The following is a 24,975-nucleotide window of genomic DNA, read 5'->3' as shown; positions in this document are numbered from 1 at the left end:
CATAAGAACCAAACATGAACTACGCATCAACGGAAAGACCGCCTCGAACTAAAAGTTTTATTCATAAGCTGAATCGGCGGCAGAATTGAAGCATCTACAAATTTATTCAGCAATATTGGCTTTAATATTAATTTTCTAATACTTGTGATATAGGTCGATATTATGGTCAAAAGATTTACAAAAAAACCAAATTCAGCTTGACCGAAAGCAATTTTTACAAAATTCTTCCCCCTGTGTATACGGTAGCAAACATTGAATGTATTCATGCATTTCTTAATTTTTTGATGCCATCCTGTGAATGACACTTCCGACCCAAAAGTCAGCAGTTTTTCCAATCATTGCCTAAATTCAACAGAAAGTACCTGGCGAGCAGAGGATCAGGCCTTCTCAGCAAACCTCAATGCTTGTGACATGGCATAGCGAGGCACCAGGAGCTGCTAAGATGAATTCGATATCTCGTTGCAATGCGTTCATTTTCTTTGAAATAAATTTTTTTATGGTATCAGGAATCCAAATCCGTCGGACAGACACGTCGATCTTTGCAGCAGTAGTAGTGGACTATAATACCATTCGGGTATCTTGCGAATGCACTGCGGAGAAATGCACATGGAGCCATGTTAGATGCATTAGGAGCATCAAATGCCTTTTTTCATTCATAAAGTGTCCAATAAAAATTGTGAAATAGTTTATAGTTTAGCGATTGAAAGCAATTTTTTCTTTATCCCAAATTTTTGTTACTGGTGGCCATGATTGAGCTTTTACTAGCATCTCCACAACAGCTAGACATGAGATTCAATTTTTTCAATGGTATTCTCAAATTTAAAGACCATAAATCTTTTATTTATATTCACTGATAATAAATTGATAATGTTAATCTATCTCCAAGTCACCTTTAAGCAAGGTGTATTACCTAACAACTTTCTCAGAGGCCATTGAAGCCCGGGTTGGCGTCGAATAGGGGCTAATCTGCCTCAAGGGTAGGGGGGGTCTTAGGTCCTGGTTGATAACTCTTCTAGTGATGTTGTCATTGGTTTTTGGTAACGCTGAAACCAGTACCTATGCATTTGTGACGGTCCTTCGACCAGCAGGTGTTTCATGGCAAAGCAGCCTAGGCTCGGTCGAAGTAGTGAAGATGAAGCAAGGATAATTGAAGTAGTGAAGATGTTGTTTTTATGGATCAGCTGTTGGGAGTGAAATCCTTGATATGAAAACACTTAAGATAGAACAAATTAGCCATGGTGTAGAAAAGACTTGCTAAACAGAACAGGGATATGAACAACCGGGCTTGTTACAGAAAACACATTGACAGACAAGAAACTGTAAAGAAAAAGATTAATATGCCTTGCTAAGAAAATATGGGCTGCAAATCTGTAAAGAGGAGGATAAACAAAAATTAAAACCAAAAAAGTAAGGATGAGTTCAAGAGAAGGAGGAAACATGAAAAAACAAAACAACTGGAAATAAGAGGCTCTACATGGCCACTATATTAGACAGACAGGGGGCCTAGCGGAAGAGCAAAAATGGTTTACAAATGCAGTTTAAGGATGGCAGTTTAAAGTGAGTACTAGTTATGGCAACTCAAGAGCAGGCAATTTGAATAACAATCCTTGCTAAAATTACTGGAACACCCACATAACATCTTCACACTTTATTAAAGCTGATTCCCCTCCCCCATAAAGTGTTGCGAAGTAGCAATATTGCATGATTTTCGACGAAAATAATACTAGGATTGAACGCATAAACACGTCATTTAACTAATTTTGGCAAGGATAGTCTCTAAGAGATGACGTCACGCAATTCAAACATTCTAAGAATGTTTTTTTGTGACGTCACACTTAAGAACTCTTTTGTAGCTACGGTAACAAAAGAAAAGATAGACACAAGGCAGAACATGAAAAGAAATGCAAAATGCATGGCCAAGCTGATGAAAGTACAAATCAAATAATGCGCGAGTAAAGATAAATTCCAAAAAAGGAAATAGAAGCGTTGACAAGACTGAACTGGAAAATGTTGAGTCAATATAACAAGAAGTGGTATGACAGGAGGCAGATTCTTTCCATGAGAGTGATTACTTCCATATATCATGGAAGTACAAACAGGCCATGTGATTGAAGCGAAAAGACCTCACATAATTGATTGTGACGGACGAAAACCAAAGCATGCAAGAAAAAGATTGCAAATTGCTTTATGGTATTAGGGTGGACGAAAGGGAAATAGGAAAAATTACCTACCCATGGAACTACTGGAAATCTGGAAAAAACGACCAAATATCGGCATAATAATTAAAAAGGTGCCAAGAGAAAAAGAAACCAGGAAATGTGGTAGTGGATGTGGTTTTCTTCCCCTCCCCCATCCAATGTTACTCCATACTTTCCAAGGCAGCCTTGAAATATTTAATCAGAAATTTCACATTGTGTTCAAATGGAGAACATCCTATATTTGTTTGAAGCCTATTTTACTTTGCAAAAATTAGAACCTCACCTGGTTCCAATTTTTTTATGGCAAACTCGGCATGCCCTTTCATCTGTGACCGTACATTTCTTGCTTTGGTAAAATACTCGTTGCTCGTGGACCTAGAAGGTTCCAAAATTTAGAATTATACATTTGTAGTTCAGGAATCATTAAAGCTACATTCAAAAGGGCACTAAGGGCTACGTATCAGAACTACGAATCTAGTTTTGAGGTTTTAATGGAAAAAGATGAATCAATTAATTCTGTGCGCAAGATAATTTTGCTACATCTAATGACCGAAATGTCCAAGACCAACAATGGCTTGAATCCAGCCTTCATGAGGTTTTTTGTAAACATGAAGGTCAGTTTAATCTGAGTAACTCTGACGATTTTTCTCTTCATTTTGAAAATTGAAACTGTTACTTATGGCTCGGAAACCTCGTCGCATTTATCCAATACGTATGTTTGTTAAAATGTTGGGTCGCTTAAACACTTGAGCCATCATTACTTGGTGCGCACGTAGATGATCTAAACGTTGGATTGTCTAACTTTTGAAATGTTGAATTGTCTAAATGGTACTTGATATATTTATAAATGCAATCAAATGCAGTTAAGATTGGATTGAAGAGGCAAACAGAAACGGATTTCCAGCCTACGACTTCCTAAAATCAGCAAGAAAGAGCATCGTTTTGAAACAGGGTAAGACATATCCTACCTGTCAGAGGGTTTTTCTATGGAGAGTTTTTCACATAATTTGTCAGAAAATTACGAACGGGTTTGAAAGAAAATAAGATCGAATTAGGGCCAGTTTTGACACAAATAACTTGAGAAAATCGTCACTTTCAAGGCCTTGATAAACTACCATTCTGATCGAAATTGCAAAATTCAGCTGCAGCAACTAACATAAAAAAAATGTTTCATTTGAAATTATTCAAAAATTGATCACTTAAAAAAATTCACTGAAAAAATCAGTGTTGTGCTGGAGGTCGTTCAGTGAAAAGTCCAGTTCATTTGTCTAAGGCCTAAGCCAAGAAAACTAAGGTACGGCTGCAGGGTGAATAAGTCTTTTGTTTACACATGCAATAGTTTGATTCATGAAAATATCTTGATCTTTACTTATAACGATTTTTTCTGAAAATCTACAAGCTCTGTAAGACCCTTCAAATCTCCTTCTCTAACAAAAGCTTCCTTTTTAGAAACTCACTTGCAAATGTTCCGAATACAACAAACTTTTGTACACTTGACTTTTCCTCCGTTGTGCCATTTTGTCTTCCAAAATGTTATTCAAGAAGGAGCGTATAGCTGTAATTTGAGTGGCTGCTGGTAGTAATTCAAGGGCCTATGGGAGAGAAATTGACAACAATGGATAAACGGGCATCAGGAGTGGTTATAGATTTGGAAAATATTTGAATTGCTAGGTAATTTTGGCCAGCCCACAAAAAATAACAAACGAAGGGGGCTTATACGTGGGGTGCTTCGAGGATTTACAGCAAATCCTCCGTTTTATCTTTAAGACAATGCTAAGCCTGCAGAATCGCCTTTAAATTTCAAGTTTAGATTTCACACACTGCTGATCCTGCGAGCTTACAGTTGAGATTATTAGAGCAATAATCATCAATTTCGTCACCATCAAAAACCTCTTAAGGGTAAGGTAGGGTAATGTTTCCCCCTGTTCATACCACCTTGAAATGCGATACAACGAAAGGTTATTTAGAGAACTGACTAGATATAAAATACTTTTGATACGAGGCTATTGACAAAATTTGGAAACGAGGCTACTAGAACATTTAATACGATGCTGGAATAAAATTGAAGAAAAGTTGCCATTAATGTAAAAAACGATAAGGAAAAAGAATGCTAACCTGAGTTACGTCGATTTTGTGATGATTGGCGTTCATGATTTCGATAGCTGCATCAATGTCAGGTTTCATCTCGACACCTTCGAGTATTGAATTTTGCAGCCTTAATGTTGGTACTTCTGTAGGCTTCAAGTACATCTTTAACAAGCTTAAGTATACCTGTAGGAGGCAAATCGTACAATGGAAAAGGTTAGAGCGAATCCTCATTTCGTTGCGTACAGATGAATAACCAGTTAATGCAGGGCCCACGCCACCGGGGGGCGGGGTGGCCATGCCTCCCCCCGCTTTTTTGTGAAGCAAGTAGTTTAAAAGCTGCAGTAAAAGGGGAAAGAAGCCTTGGCCCCCATCTTTTGCTAGCCTGGCCCCCACTCTACAATAAAAATCTACACCTCTGGGGGTGAGGGTTCACTCAAAACTAAGGGGACTTATTTGAGAGGCAAATTTGAACGAATTATGCGATTTATGAGAGAGAGCTGGACAGGAAAATGAAAAATGTAGGAAGTCAAGAAAAAAATTATATACAATATCAAAATAATGTGAATCTGGAAGTTTTAAATAGGTTCAAATCTCTGATCGTTGGGAAATCATGAATATATTTTGTTACTGAAAATGAAAATGGAAGAGCATGGAAATAAGTTAAACATGGACTTGCTCGTAGTTTTTCAATATTTTAATTTCAATTGACATTTCAACAACTTTTATACGGTACAAATAAAAAAACTTACATCTCTATTTTCCTCTTTGTCGAATTCATATTGCTTTCTGCAGAATCTAAAGATAAGAAAACCTTTGTTGTTCATCTGCAGACATGGAAAAACTCATGTATCTAATAAAAATTCCTGTAAAGATGGTGTTGAGATTGTCACCCCCTTACTTTCAGTTAAAGGCTGACGTATTCACTTCCAAACTATCATACATAGACTCAAACTTTGAATAGGGATAACAACTGTCATCAGGACACTTAATGGTTGATTCATTCAACAAAGATCCATTACCAAAAGCAGTACTGGGACATTTGGATGTTCAGTGCAACGCTCTCTTTATCACGTAAACTAAAATCTGAGGATAAACGGCACAAAAATTTTCATTAAATGTATACTCATTCGATGTTAATAAAATGTATTTTCGATTCGTTTGATCGATTCATGAAATTTGAGAATTAAAAATATTGTCAATGTGTTAATAACTATATCAGGCAGATTTCACGCAGAACAATTGTCCATATTTTTGCCTCTCTTCTTTCTTGCTGGTTCTAAAGCTATGCTAATGTAAGATAAACACTATTTTGCTTTCGTCTCCTGGTACTTATCAGACACTCTTACAAAATATACACCTTCAGGCAATCTATCCAATTCATTCAACCTTTTGTTGCTTTCGCATTAAACTCGGTTACCTTTGTCGTCCTTAAACTTGCCTCTTCCTATGTTTAGGCTCCAGTAATATTTTTCTTTTATTAAATAGAAAACAAAGAATTAAAGCTTTTATAAGACTCCAGGGGAACAAAAATCGAGCTAGTCGTTCTAACACCTGGTAGCAATTTTCACTGCTAAATAGATCCTAGATTTGGAAGCAACTTCCAAAATAAACAATCCCAGTTGTGTCTTAATGATAGTGTAGAAATAAAGAATTAACAGCAAAAAGAATAACTTACTGTTCAGCCATTTGTTTGTCTTTAAGGACGTAAATGTAAATTGCAAAAGCTTCCTCATGTCTCCCTGCTCTTCCAAAAAGTATTGCTCGCTCTTCAAAGAGGCCTAGATTCATGAAATTATTCATAGCACAACAAATGCATTCATCACATCTTTTAAACAATTAATTTGAGTTTTATATCTCGGAAACGAGAAAGAGGCTGTATTATAAAAAAACATAAGTTAAAATCAATGGAGGCCTAAGTTTGAGATAAGAGTGACATAGACAGCAGTGTCAAGTTTCTCAAGACCAAGATGACTTCGTATCTAAACTCAGTATAAACTGTAGAATCTTTGAAAAATTCTGGGACTGTAGCCCAGACTTGCGGGCCTCTAAAGCAGATGGGTTATACTGATCTTCATGTTTACAAAAACCCCTCTCCTAAAGCTTGATTCAAGCCATTTTTGGTCTTGCACATTTCGGTCATGAGAAGTTGCAAAATTTCCTGGTGCGCAGCTATTGATCCATCCTTTTCCATTAAACGCTCAAAACTAGATTCTTAGTCCCGATAAGTAGCTTTTAGTGCCCTCTCTTGTATTTCGTTAACTTTGTGTGGAATATCCACGCAGAGGGACAATACCAATAAGGACTGTTTATAAAGGCTCTCATTTAATACCTTAATTTGCCTTGATTCATGAAGGCGGCAATACACGAGAGAGCATACAATTATTGCTAGCCTTTTGACAGAGCCCGGCTGCTCAAATGCCAGTTTACTATCTTTATTAAGACCTCAAGTGCAACTTTTTCTGAGTGCCATTTTGCACAAATGCATTACTTATCATAATGGTAACAGAATTAAAAAATGACGTCACATTTAGCATACGTAGTTTAGTAATGATGGCAAAAGGATGTATCTCTTCAAAATCGCAATCAATAAGCGAGTACCTTATACATTTTCTGAAAATCATAATCCAGGACTGATTCAATAAATTTTTCCGGTAAATAATGTAACAAATTTTGTTTACATTACAATCTCGAAAACTGTAAGTGAGGATAATGGCATACTCACAATCAGTTGGAAAATTCCTGAGCAGCTTCAATGGCTGATAATTGGTAGAAGTCTCTAAGAAAAATATTAATTTGGTGCGAAGTGCGCCAAGATCTCCAGGCTCCTTCCCAGCTTTCACAAATGATGCTGCAGAACCTTTGACAAAACAAAAATAATTTCATGTAATTATTACTATATTTTAGCAGATTTTGTCGTTGCAATTATTGAACTAAGTTTCTTTAGCATTTTTTGGAAATGTAATTATTTAAATAGCGTTCAGAGGAGATATGGGAGCTAACCCAGTATGTCGATGTGATGGGGGGGGGATAGGGTTCCCATTACTAGAAAAGGAAGAGCTCTTTCAGAAACGGGTAATGAAAAATTGCATGCTCCTCGAAACAGCCACAGCATTTCTATACAACAGAGTCAGGAATCTAAAACATTAGTTGTTACCCCTAACGCTATGATATATACAGTTCTAAAATTCACTGACGGTTGGTACTATCACGACCTTTCGAAGTAAACAGATAGAAACTTATTATCAACATCCATCAGTTCACATAGGTGTGTTTTCGTCCAATCCTAAAAGCAGAAGCAAAGTAAGAGGGGCAAGAGGGGGACGCAACTCCCCGTAATGACAAAATATCTCTATAAAAAGGGCACTTTTTGGCGCGTTCTTAAGTGTGTAGAGCCCCATTTTTCATCGCTCAATTCGCCTTCTCAATCCCCCCCCCCCCCCCAATCTTACCAGACTGGCTACCAAACTGCCTAAAGGGGCGCGAAATCATTATAACCCCGGCGCTTTTCCAATAGCATAAATTGAGATTCAATTTGAAAGCATGATTTGAAAGAATGACTTTATTCTTCAAATTACGTCCATCGAATACTTGTGGGTTGATTAAAGATATAAGTCAAGAGATTTGAGGCGAGAATCAGTCACAAAAACATGGTTTTGAGAAAGGGTTTACATCCAAAGGTGATATCTAGGTAGCTAATCTTTCAAAGTACTGTTATTATAGTCAACTTTACAGAGGGCTCCAGAATTCATTGAAACCGTTGAAATAGCATTAGGCTTGAATTAAAATTATTTCATAGTAATGATTTTCATGACACTTATTATTTGAATGGTTTGCAAAACATATCCGGAAAGCGGATGATTATCTGCTTCTTTCAAATACAGTGAAACCGATATCGTGATCTATCGAAGTTACTGAGCTATAAAGAGATTGCTTCCCCAAGGCTTTGGACATATGAAAGAAATTCTAGGAAGAAATTGCTTTTCGATATCTATACGGGTGGCTGATTCTAAGATGGCAGGCTGATTCAGATTATTCGGTTCGAAAGGACTTTCATTACCGTACAAGAAAAACTTGCAGATATGAAATGACAGTATAAAGCCATGAGGGGAATACATGGATTTAAGGATTATGTGAATGAGTTATTTTGCTGCTAGGTCAACGCCGTTTTAAGCTCGTTCTTATAATTGACTTAAAGCAAAAGATCCTGACTGCGAGAAACAGTGAAATTTTGAGAATGCAAAGCTCCAAAGACGTAAATTCAGTCATCTGACAAAGGGGTACTCAACTACAGGAGCAAAGGCAAAGAAAATTCACATTCATGTAGACAAAAATCCAAACCTTTCCATGTTGTTTATGTTTGATAAAAAACTCTAAAGAAGAGAGAGAGAGCTCTGGCGTTTGACTAAATTAATTTCTACCCGAAATCTGCAGCACCCTATGCCGCGTTTATGAGTCAAAGTTCCAATGAGAGCCAGGGAAACTGAAATTCATTTGCTGCTACTGACTAATAAGGATACTGGCACAATTAGGGAACTTTTAAACTCTGTGTAATGCCCTTAAGAGTCTTATCTATTGCATCTTTTGTCTCGCAGTTAAACGGCCTGCCCCACTCGTTGTGTAATTGTATGTTTGTAGGGACAGATGACACAAGGGAAGAAACAAGCTATAAAAAAAGCGAACACGGAAGCAAAAGCATAGCAGAAAAGAAGACGAGCCAAGAAAACAGACAGAAGATGGTACCAGGGATGGACCAGAAAGATTTGATTGCTGACACTGGGAGAGGGGATGCTGTATATATAAACTCTGGACCAATCTTTGGGGATTACTCGAAATGAATTTATCACCGACTCGCCGTCTTCACCGATTATCTATTTAATAAATGGGCAAGGAAATCTCAGTCTTCTGCTGCCCGACGTTTTCCCAGAAAGCCAGTGGGTCCTACAGGGCTTGCTTCATAAACGACTAAAGAGATTCGATGGCAACGATTGAGTGCTAAACCTGATAATTAAAACAAGGATTCAATCAAACGAGATTTGGTTTTAAAATATTTTGGCAGCTGTTCTAAAAACTGAATCTTTGATCTTTGTCTTTCAGAACTTTATATTTTTATAACTCTTATATTTGAGTAACAAAATAATAGATGGGTTATCGCATATATCCTGCATCATGATTATGATTATAACAACTATTATATCAAAGATGGTGAGTGATTGATTCATCTTGTGCCTTGTGTTGTTTTTAAACCAACCTTTTTGCTGTGCATCCTTGAATTCCAAATACAAAGGGACAATTTTTTCTGTGTAGCCGACAATTAATCGATTGTGAAATTCAGGCTTTGTTTCTTTCCAGTCAGTGATGACATGTTCCTGTCGATGAAAACTTAAATTTCAAAGGGCAATAGCAACAGAAGGTGGAATAAAGTGGATGGTTTTTGTATGGAGAAGGGGGGAGCATAAAGATCACCTGACGTTTTATCGGCAAATCATTAGCCATTTATTGTCGCCAACAAAATCTGAGTGGCTTCACGCTTGAATTTAACAGCATTTTCCAGCTTAACAAAAAGTGTTGTCTATAACCTTAGCTTTTCGCTCAGCCCTCTACTTTCAGAAGAATGTTTCCTATGCGAAACGCAGAATTTGAAAAAATGTAGAATTTTAAAATTTTCTGCTCTGACTTAAACGAGACAACAAAGAGAAGAGGCTGAGCGACAGTTTGGGCATTTTGGTGGAACTGCGTCGCAAAATGAAGGCTCATAACTAAAAAACCTAATATGAATAGCACGTGGTGAGAAATGACGTCATTGTGCATACTGCGTTGTGGGCTTTGTTCATAGGACTTTGCTATTTCATCAATGTTTTGCAGCCTATTTCGATCCTCAATAGCTTCAAAGATAGGTAACGATGATAAGTGGTATCAGTGTCTTCCATGCATTTTCAAAATTTCAAATTTCAGAAAATCTATAAAAGCACGCAAATCACTAAAAAAGCGGATTTATTTTAAAGATTTTTACATCATAAAAAAGATTATCAAAATTTTTCATGTCTTTCTTTTAACCTAGTTTTGTTTGTTTCCATAATCATTCCTTTGCATAGGTATATATCTGTTACGACTTTTTAAAGATAGGGGCATGCTGCAAACTTTCGTAGTAAATCGCTCATCGACCTTAAATTTGTTTAGTTCTAGAAAAGATGCATGAAAGTTTATGCATGCAGTACTTGATATCATGAATTGCTTTAAGTATAGAAATAAGGTAACAAAACGAAATGTTGGGTATTTGCTAGGGCTGCTTTTACAAGACTTAAAGGGTCTTGGTGCGATATAATCACGCTAACATCCCGTACGTGAAATTGACAAAAGGAAAAAAGAGTTACATGGATTCTTTAGGAAGCAATGCCACAAAAGACATTTATAAAATTTGCTTAAAATACAGTGCACTTGTTGACTTAAACATAATTTCGACACGGTATTTGAAATTCATCAGGAAGATGTCTCTCGCATACAAACTACTTGCAACAAGGTCATACCTAGTCTAGAAATACGAGTCTGGGCTAAAGCTTGGTTCGTTAGAGCGTCTATACTTTATATTATTCTCGGAAAATATAAAAAAGGCCACTGGTATGATTGAAAAGGAAAGAGTCATATCAAACTCACCAAGTATTGCATTACAAGTTGTGGTGCATGTGTGTTCAGATGCTGCAGAACATTCTCCCTTGGTAGGCTCTCTATTTCCGGCATATCTTCAGTAAAAATCTTAAATGCAAAAAACATAAAAAATCATGTGTTTAGATACAAAGATGGACCTGAGCTACAATCACTGACAAAATAACTTGGAACACCCAACACTTTGCGCTGTGCTTTTCTATTTTCCATTTGTTTTCCTCCATGCAACTACTTCCGCCCCCCTCCCCCCTCCCCCGCCCCAGAACAAAGTAACAGAAAAATAAATGATTTGGGCGTTGCATTGCTACATTAAAATGTTTGGAACGGAAGAAAGAAATGGACTATTTGAACTGTTTAAAAAGAGTTCCACAATGGGACATCTAAAAATGATATACCTTCAAGATTTTTTAACTTTAACTCTCGAAAGCGTTAAAATTCTGCCCATACAATAAAATAGTTCTCAGCTAACAGAATTTAGTCATCGAGCAAAGCTATCGCAAACAATCCAATAGATGTTGAAATCCAAACCAAGCTTTTTTGTGGAAATCCAAACCAGTTATTTAATAGATCGATAGCCTGCACCCCATACCACAAATTCTGTCACATTTATGGACAGTGCAATATTGATAAATATTTTGTCCACGCAGAGGTCTGGGTCTAGTTAGCGAAAATAATTTATGCAATGAAACCATTGAAATGTTGCATAAAAAATCCCCGAAGAAATATGCACTGAAGCCAAACAGAACGTGGATAAGATGGTAAACATGACGAGTTTGAAGTCTTGCAAGGTTTGAGCCTTTGACAATGTAAGCTAATTGCATAATTTTGGAGGGATGCATAAATTACCACTAGATTCTGGTGGAAACTGCGGATTTATCAATATTGCACACTCCACAAATGTGGCAGCAATAGTGGACTGGGACGCAGGCTAGATCGATCGCTTTAAGCAAATGATTGATGGAAAGGCAACAAAATGATAAATAAATGCAAAAACGCTTTGAAATCAATGACACAAGGTATGCGATTAATCACATGAGACATACCTTTAATCCATCTTCGGGTTCTTTCTTCAAAATTCCTGCAGAATAATCCAGGATCAAATCCATGTGGTCTGGGCCTAAAAGAGAAGAGTTGAAGTGGATTAAAAACTTGAATACGTTCTTTAATATATAGCTAGATTAGATTCAAAGGAATAACTTAAATTGTTTTGAATGTAAATCCAACTTTGATACCAACCTAACTTCTGCAAGTATTCGACGACCTTCTCGTGACCTTTTAACTTCCCAGCTTTTTCGTTGCCCTTCCCAACACCTCCTTGCCTATCTGCAAGTCTTAGAAGTAGATCCAAAGCTGTAAAAGCAAAAAGGAAACATCACGCATGCATATTATTCTGTTAAGACAGATCAGTAGACTCTTTTCTTAAGTATATATTATATTTTTACAAATGTATCAATCTTTTGACTGTACCCAGGGTAGGTAGAGCACTTATAGCACTGATCCTGGCGAGGGGCAAATCACTCCAAGAAAATCTCACACACCTATTGTTTTATCTGAAAATCCCCAAAAATCCTTTTGTTTTAGGTAAAATTTCATAGGCTCTTTGCAAGAGTGAATAACCCCTCGGACCCTGGTTTAAGAAAGTGAGAACAGTTCCAGCATTGGAGGTATGGTTAACTGTTATGGCATGCTTAAAAATTTTAGGCATTAAGGGAGAGAAGTTAAGTGTGAAAAGATTGTCCTTTGGATAAGATAACTGAAAGACTGTGTCTAAAGTTAAAATGTAACACTGAAACGATAAATCGCAAAATCTGATAATGATAAATAAGGTAGATAATTCATGTAATTTGTATAATTTAATCTTTGAAACAAGAAATTTTAAAGAATAATGTAAATTGTTGTCCAGCTCTGACCCATAACAGAACTTTTCTTTTAAGTTGGCCATTTTAATTATTCAAAGCCATAAAATCTTTAAAAAATCAAAGCTTTCCATAGGTACTTCATCCTATCTTCAATACAGTTCGTCTCATTACACATGTACCTGAATCACAAATGCCTCAATCCTATACTACTGATGTTAAGCCAAATAAAACACTATATAACTTTTCGAATTGTAGAAATTAGGAGGAGGGGTTGGGGTTTATTTGCAAGTGGTAGAATTTATGGCATATCATAATCGGATAGTTTGACATCGGAAGAAAAAATAAAAGAGGGCGAAACAAGCAACTCAGCTCTCTCCATCTTCCTCATGCAAAAGGTTGCAAGCAACGATTTGTTTGTCTGCTTCTACGTCACAAGAAAAGTACGATGAAATGTTCACCTTTCTTGTGAATTCCTTTATTTTGATACAGTAAGACAAGCTCGTTGTACTTTTTTGCTTTTTTCAAAACCCTCTCGCATTCTTCTACATGGCAGTTGTTCCCAACTCGCAGCAAGGGGGCAATCATTCCTTCATTTGTGTGAAGATAGCACTTAAGAAGAGATGTATCCACAACTTGTGCCAGCATCTTTTTGGCACTGAGTTTCTCTATCAATAGAAATCAAGGTCACTTTTACAAAATGAAGGTTTGAGAAACTCAAATCTCACAAAAACAAACAGAAACAAATTTAAAGAAAATTTCACTGAACAGGACCAACAGTAAAGACTAAAATTAACTGACACTTTAAAAATACCTTGACGAGGAATTGTTCGGTAAGATGTATTTCGTAAAGCACTTAATACTACAACATTACGATATCCTAGGGGCTGAAAAAGGAATTTGCCCGCGGGAAATCACGCGCTCAGTTTTAGAGTCCCTTGGTAGATATCCAACAATTTATGTATACAATCTATATTCAATAAAAGTATTCTCCTGTGGATTTCATCAAACAATACCGAAATCCCATTGCGTTTAAACTTTCTATTTATATTTCTACGCGGCTAAACCGGATGGGATGACTCGTGTATTTCAATGTTTACACATTTCGTTCCCTGCCTTCGTTAATGGAAAAATGTAAAGAAATGGTGCACAAACCATCAACCGTTGTCTCCATGTCAGCCATATTCTTTTTGCGTATCTAAGAAAAATGAAATACAACTAAGACATCAAAATATGACTAAGACATGAAGATATAAAGAGATAGAAATGAAAAACAGTGCTTTTAATGGAAAAAATAAATATCAACACATTAAAATGAATTTAAATTGTATTTCTCAAACATTAGGCTCTGTTTTTCCATGTCGTTTTGAACGACAAGCGCACTGCAGACCACCCATTTTTCATTTTCAGAACATACAAACCTGCTAATTTTTAAATTTGGGATGATGTTACCAAGGCTTGATGTTGAAGAAAACGATTTTGCAGGATTTATAGAAATGGAAGCAGTTTTTTGAATTCTAGTTGATATTCGATCAAATATTGTAGTATTAAGTGTTTCTTGAGCTTTATGAAAGGATTTCCCGCAAACAGTTCTTACAAAATGGGTGAATTAAAACAGGGTAAAACATTCACTCAATCGTTAACAGTCATTGGAAAAATATTATAATGATTTACTCGTAACAAAAATAACGAGCCGTAAAAAATTCTATAAAGCCGAAAATTTTATCCCTTTTTTAGTGTTATGTCAAGAAACATGATAAAATTTCATGAACTTTATAAAAGGATAACCTCTTACAATGCAGTAAAATTTTCGCGAAGAGATAGATTGAAAGAGATAAGTTAATTACGAGGCAATCAGCAATAAGGACATTTTCTTAGATATTTGAAACTGCAGGGAGGTTATCAGAGGGAAGGACAAAAAGAACGAAAATGAAAAACCGGATTCTCAGATTTGGGATTTTTTTGAAGAGACCTCCCAAGAGAAAAAAAACATTTTAAATTCTTAAGAAGAAGACCCAGTGGGAATTGTTGTTTACAAAGATAAATTTTATAGTATATCTTATAATTCGATTTTCACTAAAGTTGGTTTATATCTTAATTAAGAATGGAAAACTTGAAGACAAACCAACACTCTTCAGACTTTTGTCCGACACTCTTCTGAGTATAAAATACCAGAAAGATGATTGAAATTTTAAGCAAGGAAATACACTTAGGGTACAAAAGTATGGAAACGGTAGTTAAAAATGACGGCTCACAGTGGCCAAGGGCCTAAGGCAATAAATTTCCGAAACATATCAGTTTAAACATAAACGTATCCAGATTTAAGCATGAATGAAGTATGTTGTGCTTCTTCAAAATTTCCAACATTTTATCTTAATTGTTTATCACTGCTTCGATAATTTTTTCAAAATTTTGCTGAATGTTGGTTCAACGTTTCCCCGTATTTTTTGTTCTCAAAACAGTTGAATAATCCTTCAAATTTATTTTTATTCCAAAGCCATTGAAATGACGCATTGTTTTCCTGCCGAAGTCACTAGCAACGAAGACCCCTTCACCTAGTAATTTTGTTTCGAAGATTTATCGCCTTAGGCCCTTGGCCACTGTGAGCCGCCATTATTGACTATCGTTTCCATACTTTTGTACCCTAAGTGTATATATATCCAGTTGTGAATCGAAATAGGCCGGTGACAAATCCGAAAACACTGGCCAGTCAGTGCCGGGTATAGAGTCTATATTCCTTGCTTAGAATTTCCTACAATTATTCTGACATTGTATACTCTGAAGAGTGGCAGACGAGAAGCTTAAGTTGGCTTTTTAAAAGTCGTTTTTAAACTGAATAGTATTATGATTAAAAACCGTTTTTAAAACAGATATTTAATAAGAAAGAAGATTATAAAAAGCAATTCTGTTACTTGTTAGAGTCCGCCAAATAAACTAAAAGCATAATGTCATTTTGATAGCAAAGTATAAGCGATTGATGTTGAATCGTGCAAATGAGAGCATTTCGTTTAGAATGCAGTGCAAAAGGTTACCTTGGCTAGATATCCTGTTAGGTGGTGCAAGCCCTTCTCTAACGCTCCGTCGCTGAAGTCAGGTAGCGGGTACGGATAGGTGACATTCTTTCGGTAGGGTTCGGGCAACAAGTTGGGGAAAACACCAATCACCAACAGGGGATCTGTAATTAGGCAAAATGAAGTATTAAGGAGATTAAACACGACGCAACACAGAAGAGTGTAAAGCGGGTTTTTACGAGGTGAATTTTGCAATTCGTCCAGAATCAAAATTTTGATTCCAACGGTATTTAAAATTAAGATGTCCATTTTAAGAACTGTAAGAATGACGAATAAAAACAAGGTATTATTTTCAGAAAAACGAAGATTTGAAGCTATTGAATCTAAAACTTGAAGGAAAATTTACGATGCTAAGATTGGTTGGGAAAATTCTTCGCCTGAAAATATTGAACCGTCCTATGTGCTTGCTAGATCATAAACATAAATTTGTGTTTTTTCAGACCCTTATTCTGACGTTCTATGCTCTGAGGAGTGTCAGACGAAAAAGCTTTTAGCCAATACGTTGTAAAATGTTTGCTTTTTTCACAGCCATTTTCAAGTTCTGTACCGCCAAAAACTGTAAACATAAATTGTGCATTCACAGTTCCGTTTTTCTGCGAATTTGCTGGAATGTTCACCTCGTATAAATCCGTTTAAGAGGAAGCATTATCAAACATGATCAGTAGATATAGCTTACAAGTCAATACATTTCTCGAAGCTTCTCAAGCTTGATAAATATTTAACCGAAGTTTCCACTACTGTTGAAGTTTCATTGCAACTAATATAAGGATCAGTATAAATTTCCTTAAACGTACGAACCAGTGTCGATTTTGGTAAAAAGATAAAGAGCTTCTTCAAATTTTTTCTTCCTGAACATCAAGTCAAACGCATACAGATTCTCGATTTCGTGTGTCGTTCTTTCTTTGTCTTTGTCACTTCCGTCCATCATTTTCTGCAAAAAGATTCACAAACAAAAGTTAATACTTAGCATGATCTGGAAATGAGTGAAAGAAAAGAAAAAAGGTTTGATGTTTTTTAAAAAGGGCAAATCCACAGTTAATTACACAAGCCATTACTAAAATTCTTGCTACATCACGAAGAGGGTTGAATAGCTGAATAGCAGGGCTGCGACGTCACAAAGAGTGGGTTGAATAGAAGGGACCTAAGAGAGTAAATTGTAAAATCAGATTGTTTCAAGGGGGCATAAAAAGAGTGGACATTTATTTCATTTGGCTGATCTAATAAAGAGGGGTGTAAATGATAAGGAAATCAATCTGTCTGCCCCCTCCCATCCAGGCAAATGCTGACTTTAACATCTCGAGTTATGATTTCACGTTCAAATAACAAAAGTGGTTGACAAAGGAACATGACTTAAACTGAATATTCACCGCAAATCGAGGTGTTTTTCAATATAGTTCAGAGCACAGATCTCATACTTACAATTAAACTCAGGGCGACCTCGAACTGTTTATCGTCTGTTAACTGCTGAATCTGTCTGTTAATAGGCACTGGCACCAGCCTCCATACATGATTCTGTGAGTATACGTAACAATCTTGGTGCTGAACGATCGATTTTAGCTTTGAGCCAGGCAAGTCGATTTTCTGAATGAATACTTTTGGGTCACGGGACCAAATTTCAATTGACTTAGGAAAAATCGCAATAATGTACGGGGAGATGTATTCTGTGAGAAAAAGCAGAAAAAAGCATTGAGATAAGATAATTATGATGCAGGCAAGAATAGTATAGTCGATGAAAATTTCGTGCCGCTTTGGAAGCGTGCTATTCGATCAATGTGGAATTTAATAAAATCGTAAAAATCACGCAAAATGGATGATTGATTAATCGATGCTTACCTATATCCAAAGGGTCGTCTGACCACGTGACCGAATGCCTGTTTTCTGCAGAGGAACCTTTGCCAGCACTCAAGAAAACGGTCATTTTGTCTTGATTTAAAGCAAGTTCGCCAGACTTCAGTGTACGAATATATGGCTCGTGTTGGCTTCCAACTGGAAAAAGGTCTTTTAAGTTTCCAGAATCAGCCTAGGATTGAATTTTAAAAGATCAATAAAGTTTTCATAGTGAAGCTTACTGGAGAACCCTTAGAATTAAGGTTTTCTCACTGGGATAAATGTGGCCTTTACTAAGTCCCAGCATTAACTCCACTGCCAGCAAAAATCGGATTGATTGTGATCCACCAGGTATTTTAAGGCTAACATATTTTTTTTAAAAATTGCAAGACATTTTACTTAATCAAATACTTTATGCACAGAATCCAGAAAAATCTTTGCAAAAGTAAGAGTTGGAGACGCATGAACAAAGTATCAGCTTAACATTAAAGTAATTTAAAATGCTCATTTATGACTCTCACAAAATAATTACAATCAATGCTACGAATTATGCTTCAGTAAATTTGCTATTTTATTCGAGTTTTACAAGGTGATTAAATAATTTGGTAAAACCTCTGTTTAGTGAACAAATCCTCTGTTTGGTAAATAATTTTTTTAGTTTGCATTTGAATGAGTGAGATAATATTGTTTAGAAAAGGAATACGTTTGCTTTTTCATAACTTTTCTTTTTAAATCAAATATTGAGGAAGTACCAAAGCAATAAAAGGAAAAAGACTCAACATAAACCAAATATATGCTATGTTCTTCCCTCTTGCAAAAATATCAATATTCTAATAAACGCTTCCTAAAACCCCCGGTTCGTTTATTATTTCAAGGAGCATTGAAAGGACGACATATAAATGGGAGGCATCAAGGCGTCAAAGAAAGTGTTAAAAGAGGGGGGGTTACCAGACCTGAACTAGGTGAAAATGGTAACAGCTGCAAGATCAACAACGAATCTAAACACAATCTAAAGGTTGATGCGTTGTATAACAAATAAAAATGAGATGAAAAGTAGAGGGTATACCTTGATAAGGTAATAGTCACGCTTCCCTCCATAGCAAATGTAATCGCCATACCATGCTATGACCTTCGGTGTTTCTGCTAAACCAAGATCTGGGTACAACTCCTGAAATTCCCCATTTATCCAGTAATAGAGCTGAAAAAATAGAAAGTAGAAAGCAGAAAATAAGTACAAAATAAAGTAGTCAAATAGGCAGAATAACTATTGAGTTTAATATCTGTTTTATCGTATCTATTATAGCCTGCACGCAGAGTCGACTGGCTTTCCCAGAGATTAACTTAGTTGAATGGAAAATTCACGACTTTGGGTGAATAGCAATTCTGCTTTTGAACGTTAAATAGCCGCCAATGCAAACTCTTCGTACCCCTTCGTAAAACTTCTGCCAACATTGCTGCAGATAAACAAAATATTTGAAGAAAATCTTTACTCTAATTATACTTAGACCAAATAACTTTCCTGTGGTTAATTTTATATCAATTATTTTCAATTACCTAAAATTAACGCAAATCAAAACCAAAACGGGATTGTAGCCTTGTGCTAATTCAAAAAGTTAGAAAATCATCAAGTTATTGATAGACAAGATCGGTCTAGCTAGGTTCAACGCAAATATTCGCATATCGACAAAACATAGCATACCATCAGTTTTCTTTTGACTATGAAACAAAGACGAAGTTGGAACGGGGGACCAAGATCTACAGAAAATGATAACAAGATCATTGTAAATACAAACATACTATACTTAAACATTATTTAACCACGATAAATTTCATATTATCTCCAATCTCAAAAGACAAAGAATACTGTAAATGGAAATTTTATAAAATTGACCAAAGTAGATTGTGCATAGCAAAATCAGTCAATCGGCCGCAACGAGTCAGTTTTCGTATGATAGGACCTGGTTCTTTCGTTTCTCTTCATTTTTATTTTTTCCATCCCACAATTCATATCCATTCAGACAAATTTTATTAGAGAGTTTTCGTATGATAGGACCTGGTTCTTTGGTTTCTCTTCATTTTTATTCTTTTGATCCCACAATCCATATCAATTCATACAATTTTTATACAATTTTTACCTTTGAGAGGAAATACTGTTTAATTCAAAGAGCAATATAAAAAGACATGAAATAGAGAAAACGGATGAATTTCTACAAACCTTGATCATTGTCACGTTTCTAAAAGAAAACGTAAACAACTTTTACAATAGCTGTTTACATTTACATACAAGTCTGTACATGCACAAAATGTATGAAAATCAATTAACTTGGTGTATGGGAAACAATTCTAAATTGCAACTCGAACGTTGCACTTAATGCATTCATAAGGCAACTGTAAAGATGGCGTCTAACACTACTACAAACCGGTAGAACAGTAACTTCCATTAGAAATACACAAAAATAATTTATTATCTTATATTATTACAAAAAACATTTTTCGCCCCATCTTTTGCTAGTTCACAAGCTTCTTTCTATTCGATGCTATATATGTCCTATAGTTTTGATTTCATTCTTGACAACCACGTTAGCTCTAAGTGGCCTTTTGGTCCTGTATATCATTCATACTCTTGTATATTCCTTGGTCTGTTATATAGATAATTAAAGGCAATCGATAGATGTGAAAGTGTCATCTGTCATCTGTCTGTCAATCAATATTAGCCAATCATTGAGCGTATGAGTGGGATCACACTCAATGATTGGTCAATTTTTGATTGAAAGAAGGCTTAAGCCCCTTTAGGATCTGTCAATTACCTTTAAGCTCTACATATTCGGCAGTGGAATTTGAAGGGTGGGCGTGGGGACAGTCAAATGAAATCTTACCTTCAAATCGGTTGCAAAAAATGATGCGCCTTTGAATTTGTGTAACTGACACTTCAACGAGAATGATTGAAGGTCGTGGACGCTGATAAGGCCATCTAGAAGTCAACATGTAGGGGTGATAAGAAGAACAGAATGCTAAGCAGTATCAATAGAGGATTGTCCGCATTTAACCCTCAAAAGATGTTTTGAAATTCAGTGCAATAAGCAAGTGCCAAAATGCCTACACTTACTAATTCTATCCACATTACATAGCAAGTTAATGAACACAAGGAATTTAAAAAGTACAAAGAAAAAAATAGAAATCGACAAAAGCCCAGCAACTACTTTATTTTCAATTCATTATTGATTCATGTCACATTGTTGGAGGATTTTCTTTCTTTGTGGTCGTATTTTCCTGTTTCATTAATCTGTTACCACTAGATTTAAATATAACAAGGCCCTAGCAACTGTTGTCTTGTGGCTAGAGCCCCCCCCCCCCCCACACACACAATTTGCAAAACCCCTTTGTTTCCAATAAAAAATCTCTTTATCCCTATTGTTCTCAAACAGTTGTGCCCCACCCCCAAATGATTCTATCCTTCCTACGACATGGAATTTAGGCTGAGAGCGAAGAGTTCTGTCCCCTTTATTTAATTGCAATAACAAAACATTTAAAACAAAATCCACTGGTAGATTCCTAAAAAGTATATAACAGTTAAAGTGATTTTGAATAGTTTCCATATTTTAATTTTATTTACCCTCAAAATATTTGCCTTTTTAACTCTGAGTTATATTACAAATAGTACAATAATAATGAAAATATCAGAATGTGAAGAGGTAAATGGAATGAATGAGTTTGAAAACTATCACCTGATAAGCTAATCAGAAGTTCAAGCTCTTTCACAATTGTCATCTGAAAACAATGTAAATTATTTCAAAATTTTGAATGAATAAGAACACTATCATGTAATAATATTCCTAGACAGCTTTGTTGTTCTATCAAATTTTGTAGAAAAATCGATTTGGAGAAATAAATTTTTGACATCTTACAAATAACATTATGTCCTATTGATCAAAAAAGAAAAGTGTTATGAACTGCAAAAGTAATTAACAGGTAAAACATTTAAACATTCTGATTATCCAATCATTTCATTTCATTTTTAATTTAATTTCATTGTCTATTTGAAACTCAATATACATGCAAATCTAAGCATAGGAATAAAATTGTACAAATGATGAATGCAAGTCTAACTAGAAATAAAATTGTAAAAGAAGATAAATCTAATTCAAAAGTAGTAAATGGTAACAAGAATACTGCAAAAGCTCTATTAAAAGAGAGGGGGCTTATAAGAGAGGTGGCTTAAAAGAGAGGGGGCTTATTAGAGAGGGAGCTTGTTAATAACTTAACATAAATAATGTTATAAAAATGCTCTTATGCATTTTTTGTTATGAAAATGTCATAAAAATGTTCTTAAAAACTTTGCTAACAGCTTCGAAAATTTCTTAAAATCATCCAATTACAAGATCCTCATCTTCATCAGACTCACCATGATCAATTGATATCCCCTGGGACATCAAGGAAGGTGTACAAGTAAATATTTACATGGGCCATATTTAAAGCACAGAATCTTATCATCATCACATCACATCAATCATTCCACATTCTTGTCCCCTGATGGCAAATGGACTTTAAAACACAATTGCGGCTATTTCCATGGATCAAGAATATATCCCCAGGCCTAGTCATGAGACTTTTAACAGGGGAATAGTAAACAGCTCCCTTCCAGGTGAGCTATTTGTACATAAATAAGAACAGAAACAAAGGAAAAAATGATTTCAAGGAGAGCAATTTGCTTTTAGAAGCAATTTAGGAGAGCAATCTGTAGCTCCCCTCCAGCATTTAAGGAGAGCCTGGAGAGAAGCACGAGCTATGGCTATCCTTAAAATGGCCAGGCCTGGGAATCCCCATGATGGGATTTTCTTCTATAATATTGACGAATACATTGAATAGTGTTGATCATTGACTGGTGTTAAAAAATTCCTTACTTGAGTGATGGGCTTTCTTGAAAATGCTTTGTTTGATCGTTGTAACTCTGGTTCAAATCTTGAGTCATACTTGTCTGAAACAATTTTAATACCATTACTAGCATTTGGAATATGCTCTTATAAATACGTTTTAATTAAATTATAAATTTGATTCAGTGAATACTAGCAAATCCTGATAGGTCTCAATTACAAAAAGATAAACAACAAAGGGCATTCATGCATTGGTCACAATGCTCACACAAGAAAAAAGAATCAGTTTTTAGCAAGTGTAACAATGAATGACATTAAAGAGAAGAGAAACCAGCAATATTTGGTAAAATACACAAAACATTGATATAATTCTTCTATACACAAAACAGCAGTAATAATTGGATCAAAGTTAAGCTCAATAACTCCACAAGGGTACAGTTAACTAAGTGGAACTGCATGAGTGTCATTTCTTTGTAGAAATTTTCAACTTCACTGAATTTTCAAAATTTAGGAATATAATGTCTTGAATCAATGATTGATACCTACGTTGACCTGACTATGAATCATTAAATCCAGTTGGATAGTCAGTCATTAATTGATAACCCTATAAAAAATATCTACTGACCTTTCTCTCTCACTTCATATACTAGTAAATGTCCCTTATTTGTTCCCACTAGTAAATTGTTATCTGAAAAGTATAAAATTTTCTTTCACAAAGGGAAAATCTAAAAACACACTGCAAAAAATCAAATGCTAAAGGTATATAAAGCTATTTGACAACAAATACTAATTTTCACAAAATATCAAGTTTAAAGATCTTATACCATTCAAATTAAAGAAATAAGCACAAAGGTTTTTTATCAAAGAAGAACCATATAGAAACTTTATTTAACCTCTACCATTGCATTTGAAAGGGCAATAACTTTTGACCAACAAAAGACATTTAATGACAAATGACAATAGTTGACATTTTGTATTTTAACATGTTTTCAAATTGTCCTTTGAGTAGACAACCTTGTTGAAGAACACCTGAATGAGGGACTCATGATCATTGATAATGGCTTGGATTCTGTGGAAGTTGACATGGGGTTGACATTACCAACCCAATTTTCATTTTTTCAAATATTTTATATATAAATAAGCATTTTTCTGTTATTTATGTGTCTCTCATTAGACAATTTTCTGTGTCTAATTAGGAAATTTAGAAAATAGATTAATCTCCTTTCTTTCAGGGTCAGTCTGAGGGACTAGAGAACCAAGACGGTCTTGCTATAACCACTCAATTTTCCTCACCCCTTTTATAGCTTTTTTCAGTTTTGACTTCAAATTCTTTAAAATTGTGACTTAAAATGAAGTTTGACTGAAAGCAGAGCTTGATTGAATGGTTTTGCATATTTGGGTCTAAATTCTATATTACTGTAACAGGTAGTGTGACTTAAGCAGAGAGTGGACTGTATAACCTAAAGCAGTTGGTTTGGTTGTAAATTGGCAAGAGGTGGCATTTAACAAAATCGAATGTTTAATACTTAAAGTCAAGGATTGAGATACCTGGTGGGGGATGGGGGCAGGGGGCAGGGGGCCTTGCCCCCCAAAAAAACTTTAGTAGCATAAGTAAACACTTTTGTTTTGTAAAATATGGTTGTTGTTACATTTATTTAACAGGGCCGGCCCCTCCAGGTTGTATCTCTGTCTTTGCTTAAAGTCAAACAAAAGCTGCTATTATTATATAAAAAATCTTTCAAAATGTTAATTGTGAGTATTAACAAATCAATTTTTTCAATCTCAAAACTTTGTGATAAGCAGTTTTTCATCAAAGCAATTTCAATGCTTTCAAAACAGTTGTGTAGAAGATACAATACTAAAGATTATTAGAATGAATCTACTACAATATGGTATTGCCTCGTGGAAGTTTGTCACACTCGACCAAAATTTTTCAACATACAAATTCATTAATTCTTTCCCAGATAGTTCACTTCAGTTATATTTTAAAATTCACTAGGCATACAATTTATCATAAAATAACAAAAAGGACAAACGATTAAACTACAAAAATATTAGGCAACATTACAGAAATTATTAATAACACAACTGAATGGATAAATTGAATGGAGGGATTTTCTAAAAGGAGGGAACTTTCTCAGTAGCTATATACTAATAATCATATGTATCTAATAATAGACAAGGAAAGGAAGACATCATGGCTTACCCACAGTCCCAACACTATCAATGGGCAAGGGCATTCGTTCCAATATAGGAACGCATTCAAACGCGTTGTGCATCTTGACTGCTTACTCTTTTACCTTCATTTCTGTGTTGATTTGTGCGAAAATTAACGATGTTTTCTTTAGAAACAATCTACCTCCATCATGGGTGATAGTATCACATGACTCGAGGTTACATCCAA

The 24,975-nt window shown here is 35.4% G+C and overlaps 1 protein-coding gene across 1 annotated transcript; it reads right to left on the bottom strand.

Annotated features, from left to right (window-relative positions):
• Window positions 1-191: 191 nt before the first annotated feature.
• On the bottom strand, window positions 192-24,975 carry LOC135681346 (vam6/Vps39-like protein). Its single transcript, XM_065195770.2, has 25 exons — window positions 24,778-24,975; window positions 23,197-23,259; window positions 22,602-22,675; window positions 21,426-21,468; window positions 20,577-20,671; window positions 19,916-19,934; window positions 19,400-19,455; window positions 18,767-18,898; window positions 17,707-17,893; window positions 17,293-17,534; window positions 16,672-16,804; window positions 15,835-15,977; window positions 13,958-14,000; window positions 13,264-13,470; window positions 12,183-12,296; window positions 11,990-12,063; window positions 10,938-11,036; window positions 9,535-9,652; window positions 7,009-7,143; window positions 5,962-6,064; window positions 5,036-5,081; window positions 4,314-4,469; window positions 3,656-3,790; window positions 2,482-2,573; window positions 192-590 (listed from the first exon to the last, which is right to left on the bottom strand). Exons 1-25 carry the CDS (start codon window positions 24,848-24,850, stop codon window positions 503-505), a joined length of 2,670 nt encoding a protein of 889 aa, XP_065051842.1. The 5' UTR covers window positions 24,851-24,975; the 3' UTR covers window positions 192-502.

The sequence above is a fragment of the Rhopilema esculentum genome, chromosome 12, assembly GCF_057945365.1.
Source record: "Rhopilema esculentum isolate cy_ngs chromosome 12, ASM5794536v1, whole genome shotgun sequence".
NCBI classification, from domain to species: Eukaryota; Metazoa; Cnidaria; class Scyphozoa; order Rhizostomeae; family Rhizostomatidae; genus Rhopilema; species Rhopilema esculentum.
Note: the sequence above shows the minus strand (reverse complement) of the source record. Positions and strands in the feature narration are given on the sequence as shown.

Coding starts and splice junctions, on each gene's coding strand:
- LOC135681346 (XM_065195770.2), bottom strand. CDS start 24,850: ATGCACAACGCGTTTGAATGCGTTCCTATATTGGAACGAATGCCCTTG. Junction 3,791..4,313: donor ACAAAATCGACGTAACTCAG/GTTAGCATTCTT, acceptor TCTCTCCCATAG/GCCCTTGAATTACTACCAGC. Junction 591..2,481: donor CATAAAAAAATTGGAACCAG/GTGAGGTTCTAA, acceptor ATTTCTCCGCAG/TGCATTCGCAAGATACCCGA.